Source organism: Acomys russatus, chromosome 17, assembly GCF_903995435.1.
Source record: "Acomys russatus chromosome 17, mAcoRus1.1, whole genome shotgun sequence".
Classification (NCBI taxonomy): domain Eukaryota; kingdom Metazoa; phylum Chordata; class Mammalia; order Rodentia; family Muridae; genus Acomys; species Acomys russatus.
In genome coordinates, this window is record NC_067153.1 from 8,410,273 (window position 1) to 8,430,222 (window position 19,950).

Consider the following 19,950-nt stretch of genomic DNA (forward strand, 5'->3'; position numbering starts at 1 on the left):
TAGTATTTCCATCGTAACATTAGCGGTAACTACAGTGGATTTAGTATCTGCCTATACTATTCCCATCTCTATAGTGACCTGCTTTTTAAAGTTCAAATTAATCATATTCAACAAGGAATTTTGTTGTTTAGACTAGAACTTCTACAGGCCAGTTTTCCATCATATTTCACCTAGAGTTTGGTTGTTAAATTTCCTCATAGTAAGTATCTATGGTACGACGAAGCATGGTTCTTGGAATGAAATCAAGGCCAGGCTCATATTTTATGGTAGCAAGCTGTCTAATTCCAATGTCCTGTTAACTACTACAATTCTAAACTGCCTTCCCAAAGGATACTTTTATTTAAGCTTTTTGCCTTGGTTTGGAAGAGTAAATGAAAATGATAATTCCTGATTCAACTGAAGGAATAAAATGGCTACGGCAAACATGGAGTGAGGCAGGATTGGTGCTTCCTTCATCCCAAGAAAGTTTCCTTGCTTTAATGTATAAGTTTCCAATCTGCCTTTTCTTCTGAATATGAACAGAGTATGCCTGATTTTTTTTTTCCTTCTGATTTTTCTTTATAGCTGCTGACTTTTCAGTTACACTGTATAGTCGGGGTAACAAAAGCCCTTAATTTAGCAGTGTGATTTTTTTTTAGGCATTTGCTCCCCAAAGCTCTTTTTGAGTGAGCTGAGACTCCTGCAGAAACCACAGTATCCGATGTGGGAAAACCTGCGTTCTCAGCAGCTTCCCCACTTTAAATAATATCCTTACATTAGCTCTTTTAGAAAGCTAGGACACAGCTTCTCTAGCAGGAATGAGATGTGCGAGCCACAGATGGCCTGCTGGAAATGACTAGAAGGACTATAAATGTTGAGCCTTTGGGACACACAGTTATCCGGGAACATGCAGGTTCATATCTGAGTACCGTTTAAGAAATCCTTGGCACCACGTGAATCTGAGCAGCTCCTCTTAACACTGTCATTTCCATTTGTTAGTTTTCCCGCCCGCTTTCACGGGTGTCTCCTCTCCTACGCTCACAATGGCTTTCTTATCTAAAGTTGCCTCGCACCCTGCATGCTATTATCTAGGTAAGAGCTCCATTGCTCAAGTCTTCATTCGGAGTCTTATACGGGCTAAAATTCAACTCTATCCTTTAACACCAAGTGTGAAATTTAGTTCTAAATGTCCTCCCTGGTTTCCAGCTTTGCTAAATGTGTAGCCTCATCGCTTTGTGACAATCTCAGCTGAGCCTTCTGCATATAGGAAACATGATGCCTTCCTCATAATTATTTATGGTCAATATAATGTATAATGCATGACGTTATAGCTGTGTGTATCATACATTATAAATGGCTGACTGCTCACGTTTGCTTGCTTTTGTTTAAAGCAAAAGCTTATATGACATTTAGTATATGACAGCTATTCTTCTAGCACCTTTGCCAAATGTCAAATGTGTAAAGTTTTTATATTAGTATTAATATCTCAATTTGGAAATGAGAAAACTGAAACAACAAGAGGTTGAAATTTTCCCCAAGTCTAAAAAGCAAGTTTGGTGTGAGGATATGGATTTAGTTCCAGGAAGTGTCCCTATGCCTGTAGTCTTATCCTATACTGTTAGTCTAAGGTGCATAGTCTACCATATGGAAACGTGGCTTTTACACGTTGTTATAGTTTCTTTTCTCGTCATTGTGACAAAAATCACTGTGCAGGTGCAAATAAATGTAAAGGAGGAAGGTTTACTTTGGCTCCTGGTTACAGACGATGCGCTCCATCATGGCAGGGAAGACATGACGACCCGTGTGGTTCCCTCTGCAGTTAGAGGAGTGTGAGGCAATAGCTAACTTCTTATGACCTCATATCTGGGCAGATGAGTCAGGCAGCAGAGAGCTTGGGTCAGAACCAGAAGTAGATTTCATTTTGAAGACCTGCCCCCAGCAACCTACTTCTGTTACATAGCCTGCCATCCCAAAGGACCCACGGACAGTCTAGCAAAACAGCGCCACCACCTGGTGAGAAAACGTTCAAACACCTGGGCCTGTCAGACATTTCACATTCAAACTATGTATATATGTTATGCCTCGGTGAATTCCTGAAGCAAAGTGAACATTCCCATTGTATTGTTGTACATTTGATCAACTGTTGCAGCTAGTAATTCTACCATTCAAGGATTATAGTAAACAAACAATAGAGGTTCCCCCCTCCCCACTTAGGTACAGAACTCAGGAACACAATTAGGCATAATACAGACATAACTTGAACACTAATGGATGGGGGCTAATTCCAGTTAAGAAGTCAAGTTAAATGAAAGTACTAGTTCCTTATACTTTAGGCAGAGTGATAGCGTTTACCATTTAGATAACTGGGATAAAAAGATTGAAAGATGCAAAACATGACAGGGAAAGATGAAAAACATGGCTTGGTCATACTTGAATGGAAGATTATAGAGTGTCAGAAGGGAAAACCTCATATAGTGCGAGGATGGAAAAGACCAGACCCATATTGGAAGCGATAGAAGAAAGGGCTGCTCGTAAGGAGAGCATCTCCCTGTTGAGAGCTGTGGAACAGAGTTGGGCAGGCAGTTGGGCGCTTTGCTGTGATGTGAGCAATGTAAAGCCAGGTTTAGTCACAACTTGCCCAAGCTCTGGCTTTCAGAAGCCCGAGCTTTGTGCTACCTGAAAGACGTAGGTAGTTGACTCAAGAAGTGAACTGAAACTTGGTCAAGTATTACCAGGGATTCTGATAAAGTATGAATAAATTATTCAAGGGTGAATTTTTGCTGATGAGCCTTTTTTTTAATATCTAGTCGTGGAGGTATTCTATAAGTTTCTTTATTATTTATTGTAGTTCTGTGGCATCACATTTCACCTTCAACATATTGGACCTTTTCTAATTCTTATCTGAAATGCTCTTGCGCTCCATTTTTACAGGGTTTGTTAAAAAATCAAAACCTTCCTACAGTTCCTTATCTATTCTCCTTTCTTCCTTTTGGCCCCCTGAATTCCTGAATTATACTTTTGGTTCCTGCCTCTACAAATAAAAAACAAATAAACACACGCAAGTGAACCTCTGACATATTTGAGGACTCTTATAGAAATGTCACATTGTGCACTGAGCAGAGGACTCTTTTTAGCTTGGCCTATTATTCTCCACACTTTCTGCAAAATCCACCTTCCAGCTGTACACAACCTCTGACCAACTGCACTGTGCCTCTGTAAGTGTAATGCTGATCTAACATTAAGTCATATCAAAGGATCCAAGGAATTTTCAAGAAAAAAAAAATCATCCTTTTACCTGATCATAAAGAGACTAGAACTTCCAGAAGTGGGTGTTTCCTGTGTGAGTACCAGGCAAGGGACTATCACAGAGGAACTTTACCTGATTTTCTTCATGTTTTATGTCCATTTTGTAATAAAAAAACAAGTCTCGGGACAATGGTGGTTGTTATTACCAGGTTAACCATGTGTAGTGGAGTACCTGAGGAAAGGAGTAGCTTAGTTCTTTTCTGTTCACAAGTGGGAGAACACAGAAAGCAAGGATTGTGGAGCGACAGCCCATTTGTTTGGGGAGCCAAGCGAGTCGGGAATGTGTCTTTAACCCCATTCCTCTTCGGCATCCAAGTTACTAACACTCTTTTTCATTTTTATTTTTTGAAATGCAAATTTTACTAAATGGAAATCCTTTTGGTGCCTACTAAGAGACTATTTTTGTGTCTTTTTGTAACCTTTTACTATCGCAGGATATTTTATCTCTTGCACACACCTACATATTCCATTATGCTATATTTACAATTATTTAACACATTTAATTAAGAACATTGTTTAAATCTTAGAAAGGCTTCTCCCTTCATGGAATTTGGAAATTGAAGGTAGCATTTAGCAAGTTTCCTTGTCAACTATAATAGTCGAGTTTAGAACTCCTAGGGAGTAATTCAATTACCCACACAATTCTGCTTTCTAAGAATGTGCAAAGGCTTGTCTTAAGCAAGCCAGAAAACCTACTAGAGATTCTCTAGGTGTCAACAGCAGAAACAAAACATATCACCCATCAAGTCTCAGTAAGAAAAATGTGTACTGACAAAGCAGAGAAAACAGGAAATGCTGGTATTTTCTTCTTCATTTGGCCATCTAGACTCTAATGTCACAGTCTCAGCTCTCTCCTGGGAGCTTTGAAATGGTGGTGAGCCACTTTGAAGTGTTCAGGTAAAGTAGAACCTCACCAACTATAGTACCTACCACCTTATAATGTAAAAACCATCACACAAATTGTTGTGTGTTTGTTTGATTACTTACTTGTAACTAGTCTCCCTTCAGAAGAGTAAATGAACTGTGGTGATATGTAGCTTCCATTTCTGCTTACTGTATGTCCCTGCTGCCCAGACAGTAAGTGGTAAAGTAGCCTCTCAGTAGAAGAGTAAAGAGCCCATTCTAGTGCATGAAAAGTAGCCGTCCTCCATTGGAGAGCATCCTTCCTTGCCAATTCCACTGTCCTCTCTTAGTCTGGGGAGTCAGGAAGACCAGGAATTTCATTCTAACCATTTCCACTCTGACTTTTTTGTGTCATTAGCCGTTAAGTCACTGAAATGAGTAAGGTAAACAAATCATTCAATTTCTCATGGAGGTAATTTAGTGGATTATAGCATATACTTAGAAGCAAAAATCATGCAATAAAGTTTTCAAAAAGCTAACGTGCTCAGTGCTTAGGTGACATAAAAAAACATTATTAAAAGACCCAGCAATGTTTTCATGTTGTCATTGATGTAATAATTTAGCAGTGACACTCTTGACACTATAAATATTGTATATAGTTTTTCTTGTTTCTTTGTTTAACAATAAAATATAAATTCCTTTTGGAATTTCACGTTGGATCCAGTTGTGGATAATGGCCACTTTGGTCCTTTCCAGTACTCCAGGAAGATGTCAGTTAGAAACAGATCTCAATATAATCTTGGCTAACCTTCTTATATTGGAATTTTCCTTCTAGCACATTCTGTGGGGTTGAATTTGTAGATAGATATTGCTTAAATTTGGTTTTATCATAGAATGTTTTATTTTCTTTGTCAAGTTTGATTGAAATTTTTGTTGGGTATAGTAGTCTAGGCTGGCATCTGTGGTCTCTTAGAGTTTGTCAAACATCTGTCCAGGCCCTTCTGCCTTTTAGACTCTCCATTGAGAAGTCGGGTGTTAAACTAATGGGTTTGCTGTCTTTACATGTTGCTTTTCTTTTCTCTTGCAAATTGTAATATTTTTCTTTGTTCTGAACATTTAGTGTTTTAATTATTATGTGCAGAGGGGAAATTTCTTTTCTAGAACAGTCTCCTTGGTGTTCGGTATGCATTTTGTTCATTGTTAGGTGTCTTCTTCTTTACCTTGGAGAAATTTTATGGTTTTGTTGAAAATATTTTCTGTGCCTTTGAAGAAACCCGGGGGTTTCTTCTCCTTCCTCTTTTCCTATTATTCTTAGATTTGACTTCTTCATGGTGCCTCAGATTTCCTAGATATTTTGTACCAGGTTTTTGTTTTTGTTTTTGTTTTTTTTAGATTTAACATTTTCTTTGACTGAAGTGTCCATATCTCTTATCAGGTCCTTAAGGCCTCTTGTATTCATTCTGTTGGTGACGTTTGTTTCTGTTTCCTGTTCTAGTTCCTAAATTTTTTATTTTCAGATTTGCTTCAGTTGGGGTTTTCTTTACTGACATTATATTCACTTTTAGGTCTTGAACTATTTTATTCATTTCCTTCCACTCTTTGTGTTTTTATATGTTTCTTTAGGGGTTTTATTAATTTCCTTTTTAAGGATCACTGTCATCTTCATACAAGCTGTTTTAAGGTCTTTTTCTTGTGTTTCAGTTGTGTTGGCATATTCAGGGGGTTCTGGGCTACAATGAAGACCTATTGTCCTGGCTGATATTGACTGGGTTTTTTATTCTGGCCTCTAGGCACCTGGGATTAGGAAAGACTGTAACTCTGTGTCGATATCTGGTCTTCTCTTTGTTGGCTGAGTGTTTTGGTTCTTGGTTTCTGTTTCCTCTCTGGGTCTCAGGAGAGTGTGGTGCCTGTACATCATGGTAGGAAATTCTTCCTTGGTCCTGACAGGTGTGGCTACTCTATGTCCCAGGTGAAATGTTTCTGGGTATTGAGAGCCAATGCCTAGAATTGGATGTGTAGGTGCTATTTTTAAAACTGTTTTTAATTTGGGGTTTCTTAATGCTTCTACCTCCCTTCCAAGCCCCCATACCTAAGTAGGAGAGAGAAAAAGTTAGAAGGAACAGGAGACATAGACCTTTTTATACTTAGTGCCAGCTGGTTAGGGTTGCCAGTTTTGTTTTGTTTTGAAAATACTAATCTCAGTCATCAGGATATCCAGCATCAGCCTTCTTCCTTTTCTAGCTGTCTCCTTGAAGTCTGTCTTGCTCTGTGCCTCTGTCTGTATCTGTGTCTGTGTCTGTTTCTGTACCTGTGTGTGTGTCTGTGTGTGTGTGTGTCTGTCTCTCTCTCTCTCTCTCTCCCTCCCCACCTGCCCCCCCCCCCTGTCTTTTTAGGTCCATCAAAGCAGTCTTCCTCTCTCTAGTCTCTGATATTTATACTATTTTAGAGTCCTCAGAATTAAGCTAACTACAGCTGGCAAAGACCATGTCCCTCACTGACCCACCCAAGGCAATTGTCAGCTGTGGACAAACTAAAAGCAGTTCCATGTTACATATTTGGGATTAAAACAAAAATGTGCTTACATGGCATAACTGAGATTTTAAAGAAACCAAAAGTGCTATTGAAGTCTGTGACAGAATTTTTCATAGTGATGGGAATAGAGATCTGTCCCCATAAATTTCAAAACAGGCAACCTGCTGCAGCCTCCCTCCACAACACTCTCATCTCCTGTAGCTCCTACTGCCACCCCTCATACCCTATTTTGCTCATCTCAGCCCTCAACTTGAGGGGGCACACTCCATGTGAATTCACAGGCTATTCTGACTAGGACAGCAAGTGGGTTAACTGCAAATCTTCGTAACTTCCTCCATTCCTCAAAGTCCAAGGTCTGCTAGCTCCATTGTAGACCTTCTGCTGTGGCCTCACTCGCTGCCTCTATTCCCAGGGCACTAACTAAGCAGATCCTAGCAGAAGGAACTGTTTTCTTTCCTTCAGGGAACCTCCTCAGCCACATTCCCAGGTCAATTCCTGTAATGAATGTTTTGGTTTCTTTAAAATCTTAGTTATGCCATGTAAGCATTGACCTGAGATGACAGGAGATGAGAGTGTTGTGGAGGAAGGCTGCAGCAGGTGTTCTGCGAAGAGCTGGTTATGAGACTAGGGAGTTGGATTTGGAGGGGCAGAAGGAAAGGTGCAAACCTGCAGTCAGGCTACCTGCTTCCCTGGCTGGAGTGCATTTTGCCTGTTTTTGAATATTTTGTAATATTTTTGCTGAGTTGGAATTATTTGTTTTAACTAAATTTTAATGGAGTGCTCCTTTTAGAAGTGAACGCAATGATCAAATGCAGGTTTAAAGCAGTGTCTGGCTACTTATTCCAATCTGACCTTAATCTCAGGATTCTTCTGAGTTAGTTTCTGATGTTCCAGTCATGAGTATGGCCACCAAGGCTGAGTCAAATGCATCAATTTCATCTGACCATAACCTGCTGTTTGCTATCACTAAAATTACAGAAATCCTTCGTCTCCATATGTTTTGGTATATCTTTATGAGCCTTTCGCGATGGTTAGAAGATTTTTCCTAATTAATTTAAAGCTAAATTTTCTTAAAATGTTCGAGGGAAACTTTGTAACTTCTAAATAGACCAGGTTCTAATTTAAGGCCAAATGTAACTATAGTGCTAAAACTAATGGTCGTGATGAAGATAAGCAGGCAACAAGCATCTCTTGAGTCAGTATTCACAGTGTGTGGTATTCTTCTTCTGTAGGCTGAAGAAAAAGTCCCAGTCAGTGGATATTACTGCTCCAGGGTTCAACCCTCTGGGTGCAGGAAAGCAAGCCCCACAAGCCAGCAAGCCCCCAGCACCCAAGACTCCCATCATAGAAGAAGAGCAAAACAATTCAGCAAACACCCAGAAGCATCCTTCCAGGAAGAGTGAACTGAAGAGGTTCTACACAATTGGTGAGTGCCGGGGGTTTTATAAGTGAGCCAGTGCCACTTGGACAGCTTTGCAGATGCGGGATCTGCTTGGTTAAACCATTCCTTGTTGCATAAGTGTGGGCCTTTCCAATGGCTTATGTGGACATTTTCTTATATGATTTAAACAGGGAGATGGAAGATGGAAAACTACCGAAACCTTTAACAATGTTAAGTTAAAAAAAATGGGCTCAGTGGCCATCTATATCTGAAGACAAGAGAAACAATTCTTTTTCAGTGTTTTACTTTAGGTGTTACTATTTTCACTTTAGCCATCCTCAGCCCACACTGTTCTTATATTTTGCTTTTGTTCCTTTCATTTTCCCTCTGGGCTTCTAAGTCTGTGACCCTGTTCTGTCAGGTTGTAAAAACAGTGGCTGATGTCAGCCTTTCGTGGAGCCATGAAGAAGGGAGAAAGTTATTTTGTTCTGAGGAATGGCAAGTTACATTGGAGGACTGTTTAGCCTTCCCATGCTGGAAAGTTTGGGGAGACAGAGTTCAAAAATAATCATATCAGAAATTAGTAGGCTGTGAATGTGCTCTTGGAGGTTTTAGGCTCCTGTGTTCCCAGAAAGAAGAGTGTTCAGTAATTTTAAACTTCGCTGTGACTTAGATAGTGGGACTAAACAACTTGAGCTGAAAACTTCCGTGTGGCTGCATTTCCAGCAGGTCTTTGAATGATTTCTTTCTTTCTTTTTTTTTTTTTTTTCAACAATAACAGTTTTTAACATTTCAGGTAAATTTGAGACAAAGGGTTTGTACATGGCTGCATGGAAGATAATGTAAGTTGTGGGCCTCAAGAAGGAAGATGGCGGCTTCTTGGTGCTGTGTGCTCCTTTACTTGAAGGAATTTGGTCACATTTTAGTGTTTATAATGGTAACTTGGGCTTTAATAAATCAAAATTATATTAAAGATGTTGAATATTTCTGGTACCTACAACCCCACAACTTCAATATGGGCTGTTTGCCTGAAGATGACAATATTTTTTCAGATATTTCAGACTTTATACATTATAGCTAGGAAAGTGGGTTTCTAGTGTTAAAGTCTAGGGCATGCTCGGTTTTCTTTGAGTATTTTCTTCCTTTGAGCTTGTTGGCATGCCTTGTGCAGGCTGGGTGCTGTTTCAGAATTTGCCGCGTGAGACTTCTCTCACTTGCGCCCACTTCAAATCCTCGTCCTTGGTCTTCTCATAGCTCCCTCTGTTCTGATTAAGGTTTTCAAGGCTTGCTTTTTATCAGGTAGGAAACATGGTGTTCTTCGGGGTACCTATCATCGAATACTTTTGATTGATGTAAGACAGTGCAGCCGACAGGTGCATATTTTCACTTTCAAAACTTATGTGAGCATAGTTCAAAAACAATCAATCAACCAGAAAATACCATACAGTTTATGTCACTGCCTGCTTGCTAGGATCCTTACCTCCTGTGCTTCATCACAAATGCAGCCTTCTATACTTTTCTGATTTATGAACTGATTAAGACGAGTGAGTGCTTTGCCTTATCTTACAAATGGAATATTCCTTCTAAATACGACAGCAAGGGAGGGATGCTAACAAGCTTGATCATAGTGAACACAAGACCAAAGCTATAGAAAATAGAAATCTAAAAGTTGACATTTAAATTCAGAAAACAAGCTGTGGCTTATTTACTTACTTGTTTATTTATCATGTGCATGCATGTTTGTGTGTGTGTGTGTGTGTGTGTGTATGTGTGTGTGTGTGTGTATTGGTTACACTTACCTGTGTACGCATGCTTGTGCACATGTGTATCAGGCAACTTACCTGCGCGTGTGTACATGCTTGTGTATGTGTGTATCGGGTGCACTTACCTGTGTGTTTCCATGGAGATCCAGAGGTTGACTTCAAGTGTCTTCCTTTATTGTTCTCAATCTCACTGCATGACGCAGGGTGTCAACAAGACTGGCCGTTCTCTAGGATCCGCTTGTCTCCCCCAGCTAAGTGCTAGTGTTCCAGGCATGTGCTGCCCCACTTGGTTGGGGCTGCTGGAGATCTGAGGGTTCATCCTTGTACTACCAGCCCTTCACCCCCCGAACCATCTTCCCAGCCTCATGGCAGGGCTTTAGTTAATGAATTGCAGCAGTTTGATTTATTATCAGTATCAAATGACGTTTAAATGCTGTGTTGAAGGAATTGTTTGAAATTTGCAAATTTATTGTGTCTCTATAACCTCTACTCTAAATTGGCCCTCAAAACCTTAGTTTTAAAGGCTAAAATATATCACCTATGTAACTGCAAGGTCTATTCATAAACCAAATCTATCTCAGTGTCCCTTCATAAAACACACTATCAGTATAATACAACAGCATTTAAAAGTTCCATCTATGTTACGATTCTCTCGAGGAACAGAACAGAAAGAATGAATGCATATTTGAAGGAGATTTATTAGAGTGCCTTATAGGCTATGCTCCAGTTAGTCCAACAATGGCTGCCTACTGACGGAAAGTTCAAGAACCCTGTAGTCATTCAGTCCACAAGGCTGGGTGTCTTAGCTGGTCTTCGGCATACCCCAGAATCCTGAACAAGTAGGCTCTACTAATACTGCTGAAGTAAGGAACTCTGCAGTGTGATTGAGGGCAAGCAGGCAAACTACAACCATTTCTTTGTTCCATGCTCTTTATCTAGGCTGCCAACCAGAAGGTGTGGCCCAGGTGTGCCTCAAAAGATCAGGACGAGGATGGGCATTCCTGTCTCTGAAGATCTAATCAAGAGAGCCTCCTCACAACTGTACCCAGCCACGCAGGTTTTTATAGATGTAGTGGGGTTGAAAGCCACGGACGACCATTACACTATGTATTAGTAATTTCACATTCCATTCCAGAATAAGTTAAGCTCCTATGTCCTATCTCAAGTCGTCCTCAGAATAACTCTGCTATACTCTGTCTTTTCGGATGAGTCGTGTCTAAAAGAAGTAAAAGAAGGAGCCATAAGTCATATACAATAGGGTCTGCAGACAAAATTTACTTAGTATTTCCACACTTATGAGTCAAATTTGTAACTGAACAAGATGCCAGCCAGTCACCACAGGAGTTGACCAGAGACATTTCTATGCATGGCATAGTGCATTGACATTTTACGAGGAGTTCTAAATAATCTTACAGAAAGAAACTGTACCAATTAACTTTTATGCCATCCATTCTGTGCTTTCCTTGAAAGGCCTCTTTCAGTGTCTCAACTCAGGGTTTGCACAACTTAAAAATACAGGGATCCCTCTGGTGGCACGGGACAGTACTACAACCATGTTAATCTATGGCACGCCACAGTGTTGCATTCTCCTTATTTCAGTCAAGCTAGAGGAATTTTCCATTACAAGAGCTAGAAGGATGTGAAGTCCCTCTTTAGGCTAGTGAGAGGTGGAAGTAGTTTCTCTAGAAATTGACTTTTGATCTCAATTATCTTTTAGACGCTTCTGTATAATATGTATGTCTTACTTTGTACACATGCCTGCCTTAGTTAATCCTACTAAAAGATGCTTATTAAAAGTAACATTGTATCAAAATTTGCTACCATGTAAACTCACTTTTTATGCAATAATCACTCTTTGAATAGGTATTAAATTTTACTTATTTAGACCATATATTAGTAAGGGGAAAGCTACTACTCTCTGTCTATATGAAACACCTGGAATTTCATTTGAACTTTGAAAAGTTGAAAGAAGTCACCAGGCCAGTACTGTGTCTCAGGTTAGAGCATTTTCTGCCAGGCTTTCTCACCAAGTGTAATCCTGAGCATGTGATCTGGCCCTGACTTTTTCAACTGAGAAGTAGAAGAGTTGGACGAAATGAGTGTGTCTCTGCATTTTGAGCTTGGGGTGCAGCAGTCCACGCGGGCAGCTGGGATTTTGTTCAGGGTATCACAAATAAACCCACTTGCTAGGCTGGGTGCTTGTGTAGATTAGGGGAAAAGATGCCGCTAAGCTCTCCCTGTTGGTGGGATACAAATCCTTGCTACTGTAGAACTCCGCTCCGTTTTCCTTGCTGGTTGCTCTGCAGGGTCCGCCCTTAGCTCCAAGAAGCCACTTGCCCACCTTGCCACCTAAGTCGCTCTGTCTCTATGCCAGGTCATTTGTGTCCAGGTCTCTGGCTCTCCTGGCTTCCCCTTGCATAGCCAACCAAGAACATTTCCTATTCCTAACAGACACCTAAAATCAGTCCAGACCACGGATTTTTCTGCCCACATTACACGGTGCTCAGCACTGTGAATGGGACGAACTTACTCCCTTTTATAGGTGGGATGCCAGAGGGGCAGGCATCTGGAGACCTGCCAGAATCCTGTCTGACAAACTTCACTAACCTCTAGTGAGTGCATGCTCAAATACAAAAACAGCTCAGACAAACTTCCCTGAAAATGCTTTTTATTTATTTATTCTCTTATTTTTTTTCTTTTACTTTCTTTTTTCTTTTCTTTCTTTTTCTTTTATTTTTTATTTTTTTTGTGACAGAGTTTCTTCCTGTAGCCTTGGCTGTCCTGGACTTACTTTGTAGACCAGGCTGCCCACGAACCCACAGAGATCTGCCTGCCTCTGCCTCCCAAAGTGCTGGCATTACAGGCTTGCATCACTGTGCCTGGCTCTCTGATGTTTTTATTCCATTCCATTTTGTTTTTTAAGTAGAATTTCATCTCACTAAATTGATTTCATAGTCTGTTAATGACTTATTTGTGGCTCAAAGTTTGGGGGGAAATCACTGGACTTGTTAGAGAACCTCCAATGCCTAAAACTATTCCTTTAAAAAGAAAGTCATTAATTAGAACTAGAATAATAAGTAAAGCATTACCTTAGTGGACTATCTTTAACAGGTAAATAGATGAAAAAAGAGGAGAATTTTTCCTGTTGCAGTTTTTGTTTATTCTCAAGTATATATTAAAGGCTAACAATATATATTCAACAAATGCATCCTTTGAAAGTATAACCTCCACTTAAGGAATGTGAAACAACCTTAAACTTAGTAGTAATTCTCAATTTAGTCTACCACTCTTAATTCAGAGAATCATGTGTATAGAGTTCTGACCTTTTGTTTTTTTTCAGATTTGGCGTAAAGATAGTGAAGAAAGCTGTACATAACAAATCCAAAAATGAATGATCACTCTCTCTAGGGCTCGAGGAACTCTGTGATTGGTTGTTCTTGGCTGATGAGAGCTAGAACCCATGCATCATTATCAGCTTCTGAGGCCCTCGCTAAAGGGGCTTAGTACCCTTTCCACACGTAGGATGCTGACTTCACAGTCAGGAATTAGTACAGCTCTTGGGCAGATAGATGTGCCTGCCATCAGTCACTGAGTGAGACGCAGCTTTGACTGGTCCTGACTAGTTGGCTGCTATTTGGAAGCTGCACCGGTGCCACTCTTAGAATGGAGCAAAAATGAGACCCAGGTCTGCTCTCACCTGAGACATCCTGCTCATCTATGGATGGAGAGGGGGGCGTGGCAGGGGTGGGGGTAAAGCAGTCATCTCTGGCTGGTTTCAGGGCACACTTAGGGAGTAGAAAGCAAGACAGGATCTCTTCAAAATCTTCTTCGTGAAGGAGAAGGAACTAGTAAGCACACAGGAGTGGGCAGAGGAGACTACCTTGGAGGGCTGTGAGGTTGTAAAGATGCAGAAATGCATCAGCTCGCAATGACGTGCAGAGATTCTTTACTGCTTCCACACGTAGCCCAGTACCACTCTCCCCTTTGGCTTTATTAATGACCCACTGCCTTGACCTTCTTGTTTTGACATACCTGCCTCTAGGAGAAGAGAGTGCACAGTACATGTTGGAGGGCTAAGTCAATGTTGGGGTGGCCCAGGGGAAGTGGGAAAAGGTTACCATGCAACTCTTCTCAAAGCAGAGGAAGACCATGGCAATGTAGTAATAATGCTGCGTAACAAAGAGCTCGGGATGCATTGAGGTGCTAAAGGACAAGGGTTACTGCCTCCTTGGAGAGGCCTGATAAGACGATGTAGAGGGTAAGAGCTTTTTTCCTTCACTTATTGCTGAAACCTAGAAGAGCACAGCTCCCATTGAGAGAAGGATCTCTGTGCTGTAAACTAAAACAAATTGTGCATTCCTTCCGGCGCCATTGTCCTGTTCTCTGTTTTGTTTCTGTTTCTTTCTTTCTTTCTTTTTTTTTTTTTTGTTGTTGTTGTTGTTGCTTTTTGTTTTGTTTTGTTTTGTTTTTCGTTTTTTGTTTTGTTTTGTTCTTTTCTTGTGTTTTGTTTTGGGTGAATTTTAAAAGGAAATACTACAATAAAAATGTTAATCAGAAGGTTAAAAAATTATATACATATAAATATCCAGAGGAGCAGAGTCCCCTAGTATCTCTTATGCTGTGGGAATACTACTGGCAACTTCACATGATAGGGGGAAGCATCATAGACCCAGCTTGTCTGTCCACAGGGTTTTCAAGTAGGTCATGTTAGGAGACTCCTTGGCTGATACATGTTGGGGTTGTGCCTCTGAACTTGCTTCAACAAAGGTCCTGTCCTCCCAGCTTCAGGTGGCCTACCTATTCCTGCATACCCGCTATTTCTTCTCATGGGTCAGGATTTACCATCTACCTGCTACCCTGAGCTAATTGCACTCTAACGCCATGTCCTGTTTAGGTAACAATCTATGGCCAAGCACTCAGCGTTTCCTGTACTCTCCTTTCCAGTCAGAGTCAGAGAAATTAATTCTGGTTTTACTGGGGGAATGTATATAAAACTCTAACTTTTCTACTTATGCCCTTTCTCTTATGGATGTATTCATTTATTAATTTAGTAAAAATTTACTGAATGCCTGTGATACTCCAAGCCACATCCAAAGAGCTGGGAATATACAAGCAAACATTGTGTGAGCTCCTATTCTAATAACGCAGATGGATAAAGACTATATTATCAGATCTTAACACATAGTCAAGGGAGGCTAGTTTAAAAAAAAAAAAACAATAAATTAGGTAATGGAGAAAGGTGACAGGTTATTCACGAAAAATGTGTTTAAATATTAGACAACTGTTATGAGCAATCTAGCAGATACATAATATCATCTCTCATTGAGATGTCAGCTAGGCTTGTTTCAATTACTGGGCTCTGGATGTATTAATAATGTATTTTTGCCACAGTTGGTCTTTTATTTTCTTTCCAATAGAATTAATTTATAAAGAGACTAATGGAATTAGTACTTGTAGCATGAAGAGAAGAAGGAAAGACTGAATGGCATGTGAAGGACCCGCAAGCACCCGGCATTGTTTGCAGGGGAAAATGCTAGGATGGCATTCATTCGTAACAATGAAAGACCGAGGCATGTGGGCTCAGGTGGGTGAAGACCAGTGAAATTCAATATCGGGGAGAAGATAACAAATTCCAGAATGAGCTACGGGTTCCTATTCCAACTATAGCTGTTGCCTGTTTAAAGTGGTATGGATGTGCCTTTGCTCTGTAGAAAGTCAAGGAGATTAGCAAAAATTTTTATCAGTTGACAGTTGAAGTGTGGCCATTCAGTGGGGGTTTTTTTTATTAGGGTTTTTGTTTGCTTGCTTGTTTGGTCATTGGGTTTAGTTCTTTCTGCTATAAAAGCATTCAAATTAGTGAGGTGGACCTGACCTACCAAATGGATGTTTAAGTTGGACCTCCTCACTCCTCCTAGCTAAAAGATCACATAGGATCGTTAGGGTCTCAAAGCTCAGTGCCTTCATTGGGAAAGGAAATAAATCTGATACTTACTAGAGGGTTGCTTTGAGGTATAAACGAAATATCATGAATGACGTGCTTAGAATAGTTCCTGAAACTCACACATTCTCGACGAGTGTTAGTGAACTTGCTGTGTGTGTGTGTGGTGTAGCTACCATGGTCCTGCCATCATCAAACAGGCTTCCTATCTTGATCTATGCGGATTCTGTCTCCGCCCACCCATTTCCTTTGCCCTAGATTTCTAGTTTGTCCGAGACACATGCCCCCATTGATTCCAGTTCTTTCTCCTGCCATCCTCCTCACACTTGATCCCTCCTGTTCCCCTTCCCAACCCCTCTTCTACCATCCATCCACCCCAGATGTCTATTCTGTTTTCTTTATATTTATATATTTATATTTTCTATATTTAGTTTATCTTATTTTCACTTGCTCAACTATGCTCATAGGAGCTTTATGTGTAATATCCAGAAACTGGAACCAATCTAGATGTCCCTCAACTGAAGAATGGATAAAGAAACTATGGTACATTTACACAACGGAATGCTACTCAGCTATTAAAAACAATGACATCAGTAAATATGCAGGCAAATGGATGGAACTGGAAAAATCATCCTGAGTGAGGTAACCCAGGCTCAGAAAGACAAACATAGTATGTACTTACTTATAAGTGGCTTTTAGCCATAAAGTATAGGATAGCTGTGCTACAGTCCACAGACTCAAAGAAGCCAAGGAGGACCCAAGGGAGGATGCTTGAATCTCACTGAGAAGAGAAGACTTCTTTGTTTTAATCCACCCTATTTGCCAAATAATGTCTAAATAATATCTAATAATAATAATAAATCTAATGTCTAAATAATATCTAAAATATCCTTTAAAATTTTTTTGCCAGTTAGTGAAAGTGTGAAGTCTCCAATCCTGTCCTTCAGTTTGGACTACCTTCAGCAGTGCCAACATGATGAAGCACAGCAAAATGCAGACGTTCAACTCCCTCTCTCTAATCTGTTTATACCCTGAAAATGAGACTCTGCAGAATTAGGGGCTCCTGGGAATTCTTCTCGGTGGTTGGTGAAATTAAAGCAGTAATAACTAGCTTTGAAACCCTAAAAGGAGAACATCAAGGAGCATATTTATCTGCCTTTTAATTGCAGTAGAGCAGACATTTAAACATACCATCCCTTTCCTGGTATACTTCTGTTTTTGAAGCCAGACATTTTAATTACAGAAATCAAAAAATAAAAAAATAAAAAAGATCATATCTAATAAGAAAATACTGTAACAGAAGTTTTAAAAGAGAAAGAAAGGAAAAGCTAATGTGTCTGGAGGTGACACATTCCGCAGCCTGAAAATAGGTCACCAGTCAACTGGAACTTTGTCTTCAGGCGAGAAGATTCTTCATGTGAGGGCTCCGAGTCCCAGTGATTTAGTCAGCAGAACCATCTTGGCAGACAGGTCACTGACTCGGAGCACAGGAACTAAAACAGATAACTGCTTGGAGGGTTCCAATTAAATTATGTTGCTGAGAAAAATGACTTTGTTTTGAACTGAAGTTAGTCCTGACAGCTTGATGATTTCTCATCTTTTATAGGTCACAGGAATGGTAGAGGAAATTATTTCATGGCTGAAGTTATTTGTCATCCGTGGAAGCCAGAAATCCCTGAAAGGACCCAAACTTTTCATAAATTTCAGAGAGTATACATATGTAAAAGTACTCAGGTCAAGTTTTTAAGCTGGTGGAACTTGGCGATATATATGTAAAAAATCTAAGCATCGGATCCAAGCATTGTTGTTGTTGTTGTTTTATAGACTACATGGATGTTAGCATCAGTACAGATTTAGGAGCATTTAAGTCAGTGGGTGTCTGTGGTGAGGCAGTAGGGTGGCCTTGGGGGACATTGAGAATGGACACCAGGGATATATGGCTGTCTATTAGAGAAAAGTTTTCTTTCTGGTTAGAATAGAATCTGCCTCTGAACTTGGGTAAAGGTTGGATATTCCAATTTGCAGGGAAGGTTGGAACATTACACACAAGTGTTTCCTCCCTTAAGAGTCAATCCACTGGGGTTGTCAATCACCCGACCATGAGACCATCCCTCAGGAAGGCAGGTCCACCAAAATACACTAAGGAGATGGAAGGAGCAACTACTTCCTTAATGAAGTAATACACTTGTCCTTCTCAAGATCCTTCTCCTTGCAGAGCTTTAATCTTGACCCACCAGGCCTGCCTGGTTTTGCTAATTATTCAAAAAAGTGTAACTTTTCCTTTTCTTCTTTGTATCTTTTTCTTTTGGATGTTGTCCAAGGTCTCCGTCTGCTTCCCAGGATACTCCAGGCTTTCTCTGTTTCTCCAAAGCTAAGTCCCTTCCATCGAGCAGCAACTCCTGTGTCCTAAAGCTGCTTGCTGACTTCTGTCACCGGTTGTTCTCTGACTCGCTAATAAAACTATGCTCGGGCTGGAGAGATGGCTCAGAGGCTAAGAGCACTGTCTGTTCTTCCAAGGGTCCTGAGTTCAATTCCCAGCAACCACATGGTAGCTTACAACCATCTATAAAGAGATCTGGTGCCCTCTTCTGGCCTGCAGGGGTACAAGCAGGCAGAGCACTGTATACATAATAAATAAATCTTAAGAAAAATAAAAATAAAAAATAAATAAAACTATGCTCAGGCTTCCTTCCTTTCTAAATCCTATTATTAATGAGACTATGAACCCAAAGAGGGGACCTTGATTTCAATAGTAATAGTGGGAGTACTTAACTGGGCTCTTACATAATTTCTATTTACCCTATTTCAATTTAACTTTAAATTAAGAAGTCAAAGAAAATCTACAAGAAAAGGGCCCCTTTAAACTCTAGAATAAATATAAAAGTTTCACTTCAAAGGAATCAGATTTAAAAAAAAAAAAAACGCTAAACATGTATGTAACTTTAATAACTAAATTTTACCAAGTAGCAGAAAATACACTAGAAAGGAATGAAAAGTGTTGATTTGATATCTGCTGATTGGTAGTGCTTATGGCGTTCTTTGTGAGCATGCCAACCCTGATTTCATGTGGCTAGCACCATGTTTTGTCAATTTGCTTCTTTCATTTTTGCCCTGATTCTGTTATTATTCTCCATCAGAAGCAATCAAGTCAGATCAAGAAACGCAGCTTAATCATAGCTGTGACAAATGGATTAAAGAATGTCAATAACCCTGAGGTTCTGTCAGCAAATTGTGATGGCTTTGTATTTGAGTTGGAGCATAATAGTCTTATCACTTATTAAAAGCAAATTATACCTATCAACTTATGTAATGATTTCTAACTGCCTAATTAAGCTTATGTTGGTTTAAATTGTGGGATAATTAAAATGGCATTGTTCATGGTTGAAAAATAATCATAATTATGTTTGAAATTTGCCAAGATCTCATTGGAGTAAGTATTTCAACACTATCAGTCATCAAAATGTGTCCATTCCACCCACAGCACTTCTATGAATGTTCATTTTCACTGAACTGTAACTACAGTTATGGAAGAAAATGATGGACTATTAAGAAAAGCTTATTATTCTCAACATTTAAGAACAGAATTTATAGTAATTCAGGCAGTGAAATATTTCTAAATTTTCTAGTATTTCTAAATGTAAGGTTAGTCTTAAATGTCAACTTGACATGAATGAAGAATTGTCTAGATCAGGTGGACCTGTGGGTATGTCTTTGGGAATTTGTTTTGATTTCATTAATTGAGGTGAAATGAATTTTACAATTGTGGGTGGTTCGTTCCCTGGGCTTAGGCCCTGGACTGCACACGTGTAATGAAAGGACGGAGCACAAGAACCTCTCATGCATCTGTTTCTCTGTTTTCTTAACTGGAGATGAGTGACTAGCTGTATTAAGTGCCTGCCTTGATTCTCCATCAATAATGGAATTGTAACCTGTAATTGTTAACCTGAATAACTCTTTTCTTCCCTGAGTTTTTTGTCGGGATATTTTTTTATCATAGTGACAGGAAACAATATTAGCACACCATTTTTAAGGGTATAGATTTAAAGAAAAATTTAAAATAATATACACATTCCAAAATGAAACTATGGACATTTCTATCTTAATTTTTCTATTGCTGTGAAGAGACATTATAACCAAGGCAACTCTTTTTTTCCCAAGGCAACTCTTATAAACGAAAGCACGTAACTGGGGGCTGATTACAGTTTCTG

At 39.8% G+C, this 19,950-nt stretch overlaps 1 protein-coding gene across 2 annotated transcripts in view; it reads left to right on the plus strand.

Moving 5' to 3' along the window:
* The window catches only part of LOC127201156 (oxidation resistance protein 1-like), a 209,327-nt gene that overhangs the window by 112,583 nt on the left and 76,794 nt on the right, over nt 1-19,950 (plus strand). The window contains exons 2-3 of one of the 2 annotated variants that reach the window (XM_051159530.1): nt 7,893-8,086; nt 17,349-17,528. In XM_051159530.1, coding sequence (XP_051015487.1) covers nt 7,893-8,086; nt 17,349-17,518 — 364 coding nt within the window. In that variant the 3' untranslated portion in view covers nt 17,519-17,528. Of the gene's footprint in view, nt 1-7,892; nt 8,087-17,348; nt 17,529-19,950 lie in introns of those variants that run through there. The other variant, XM_051159531.1, reaches the window with a different exon arrangement.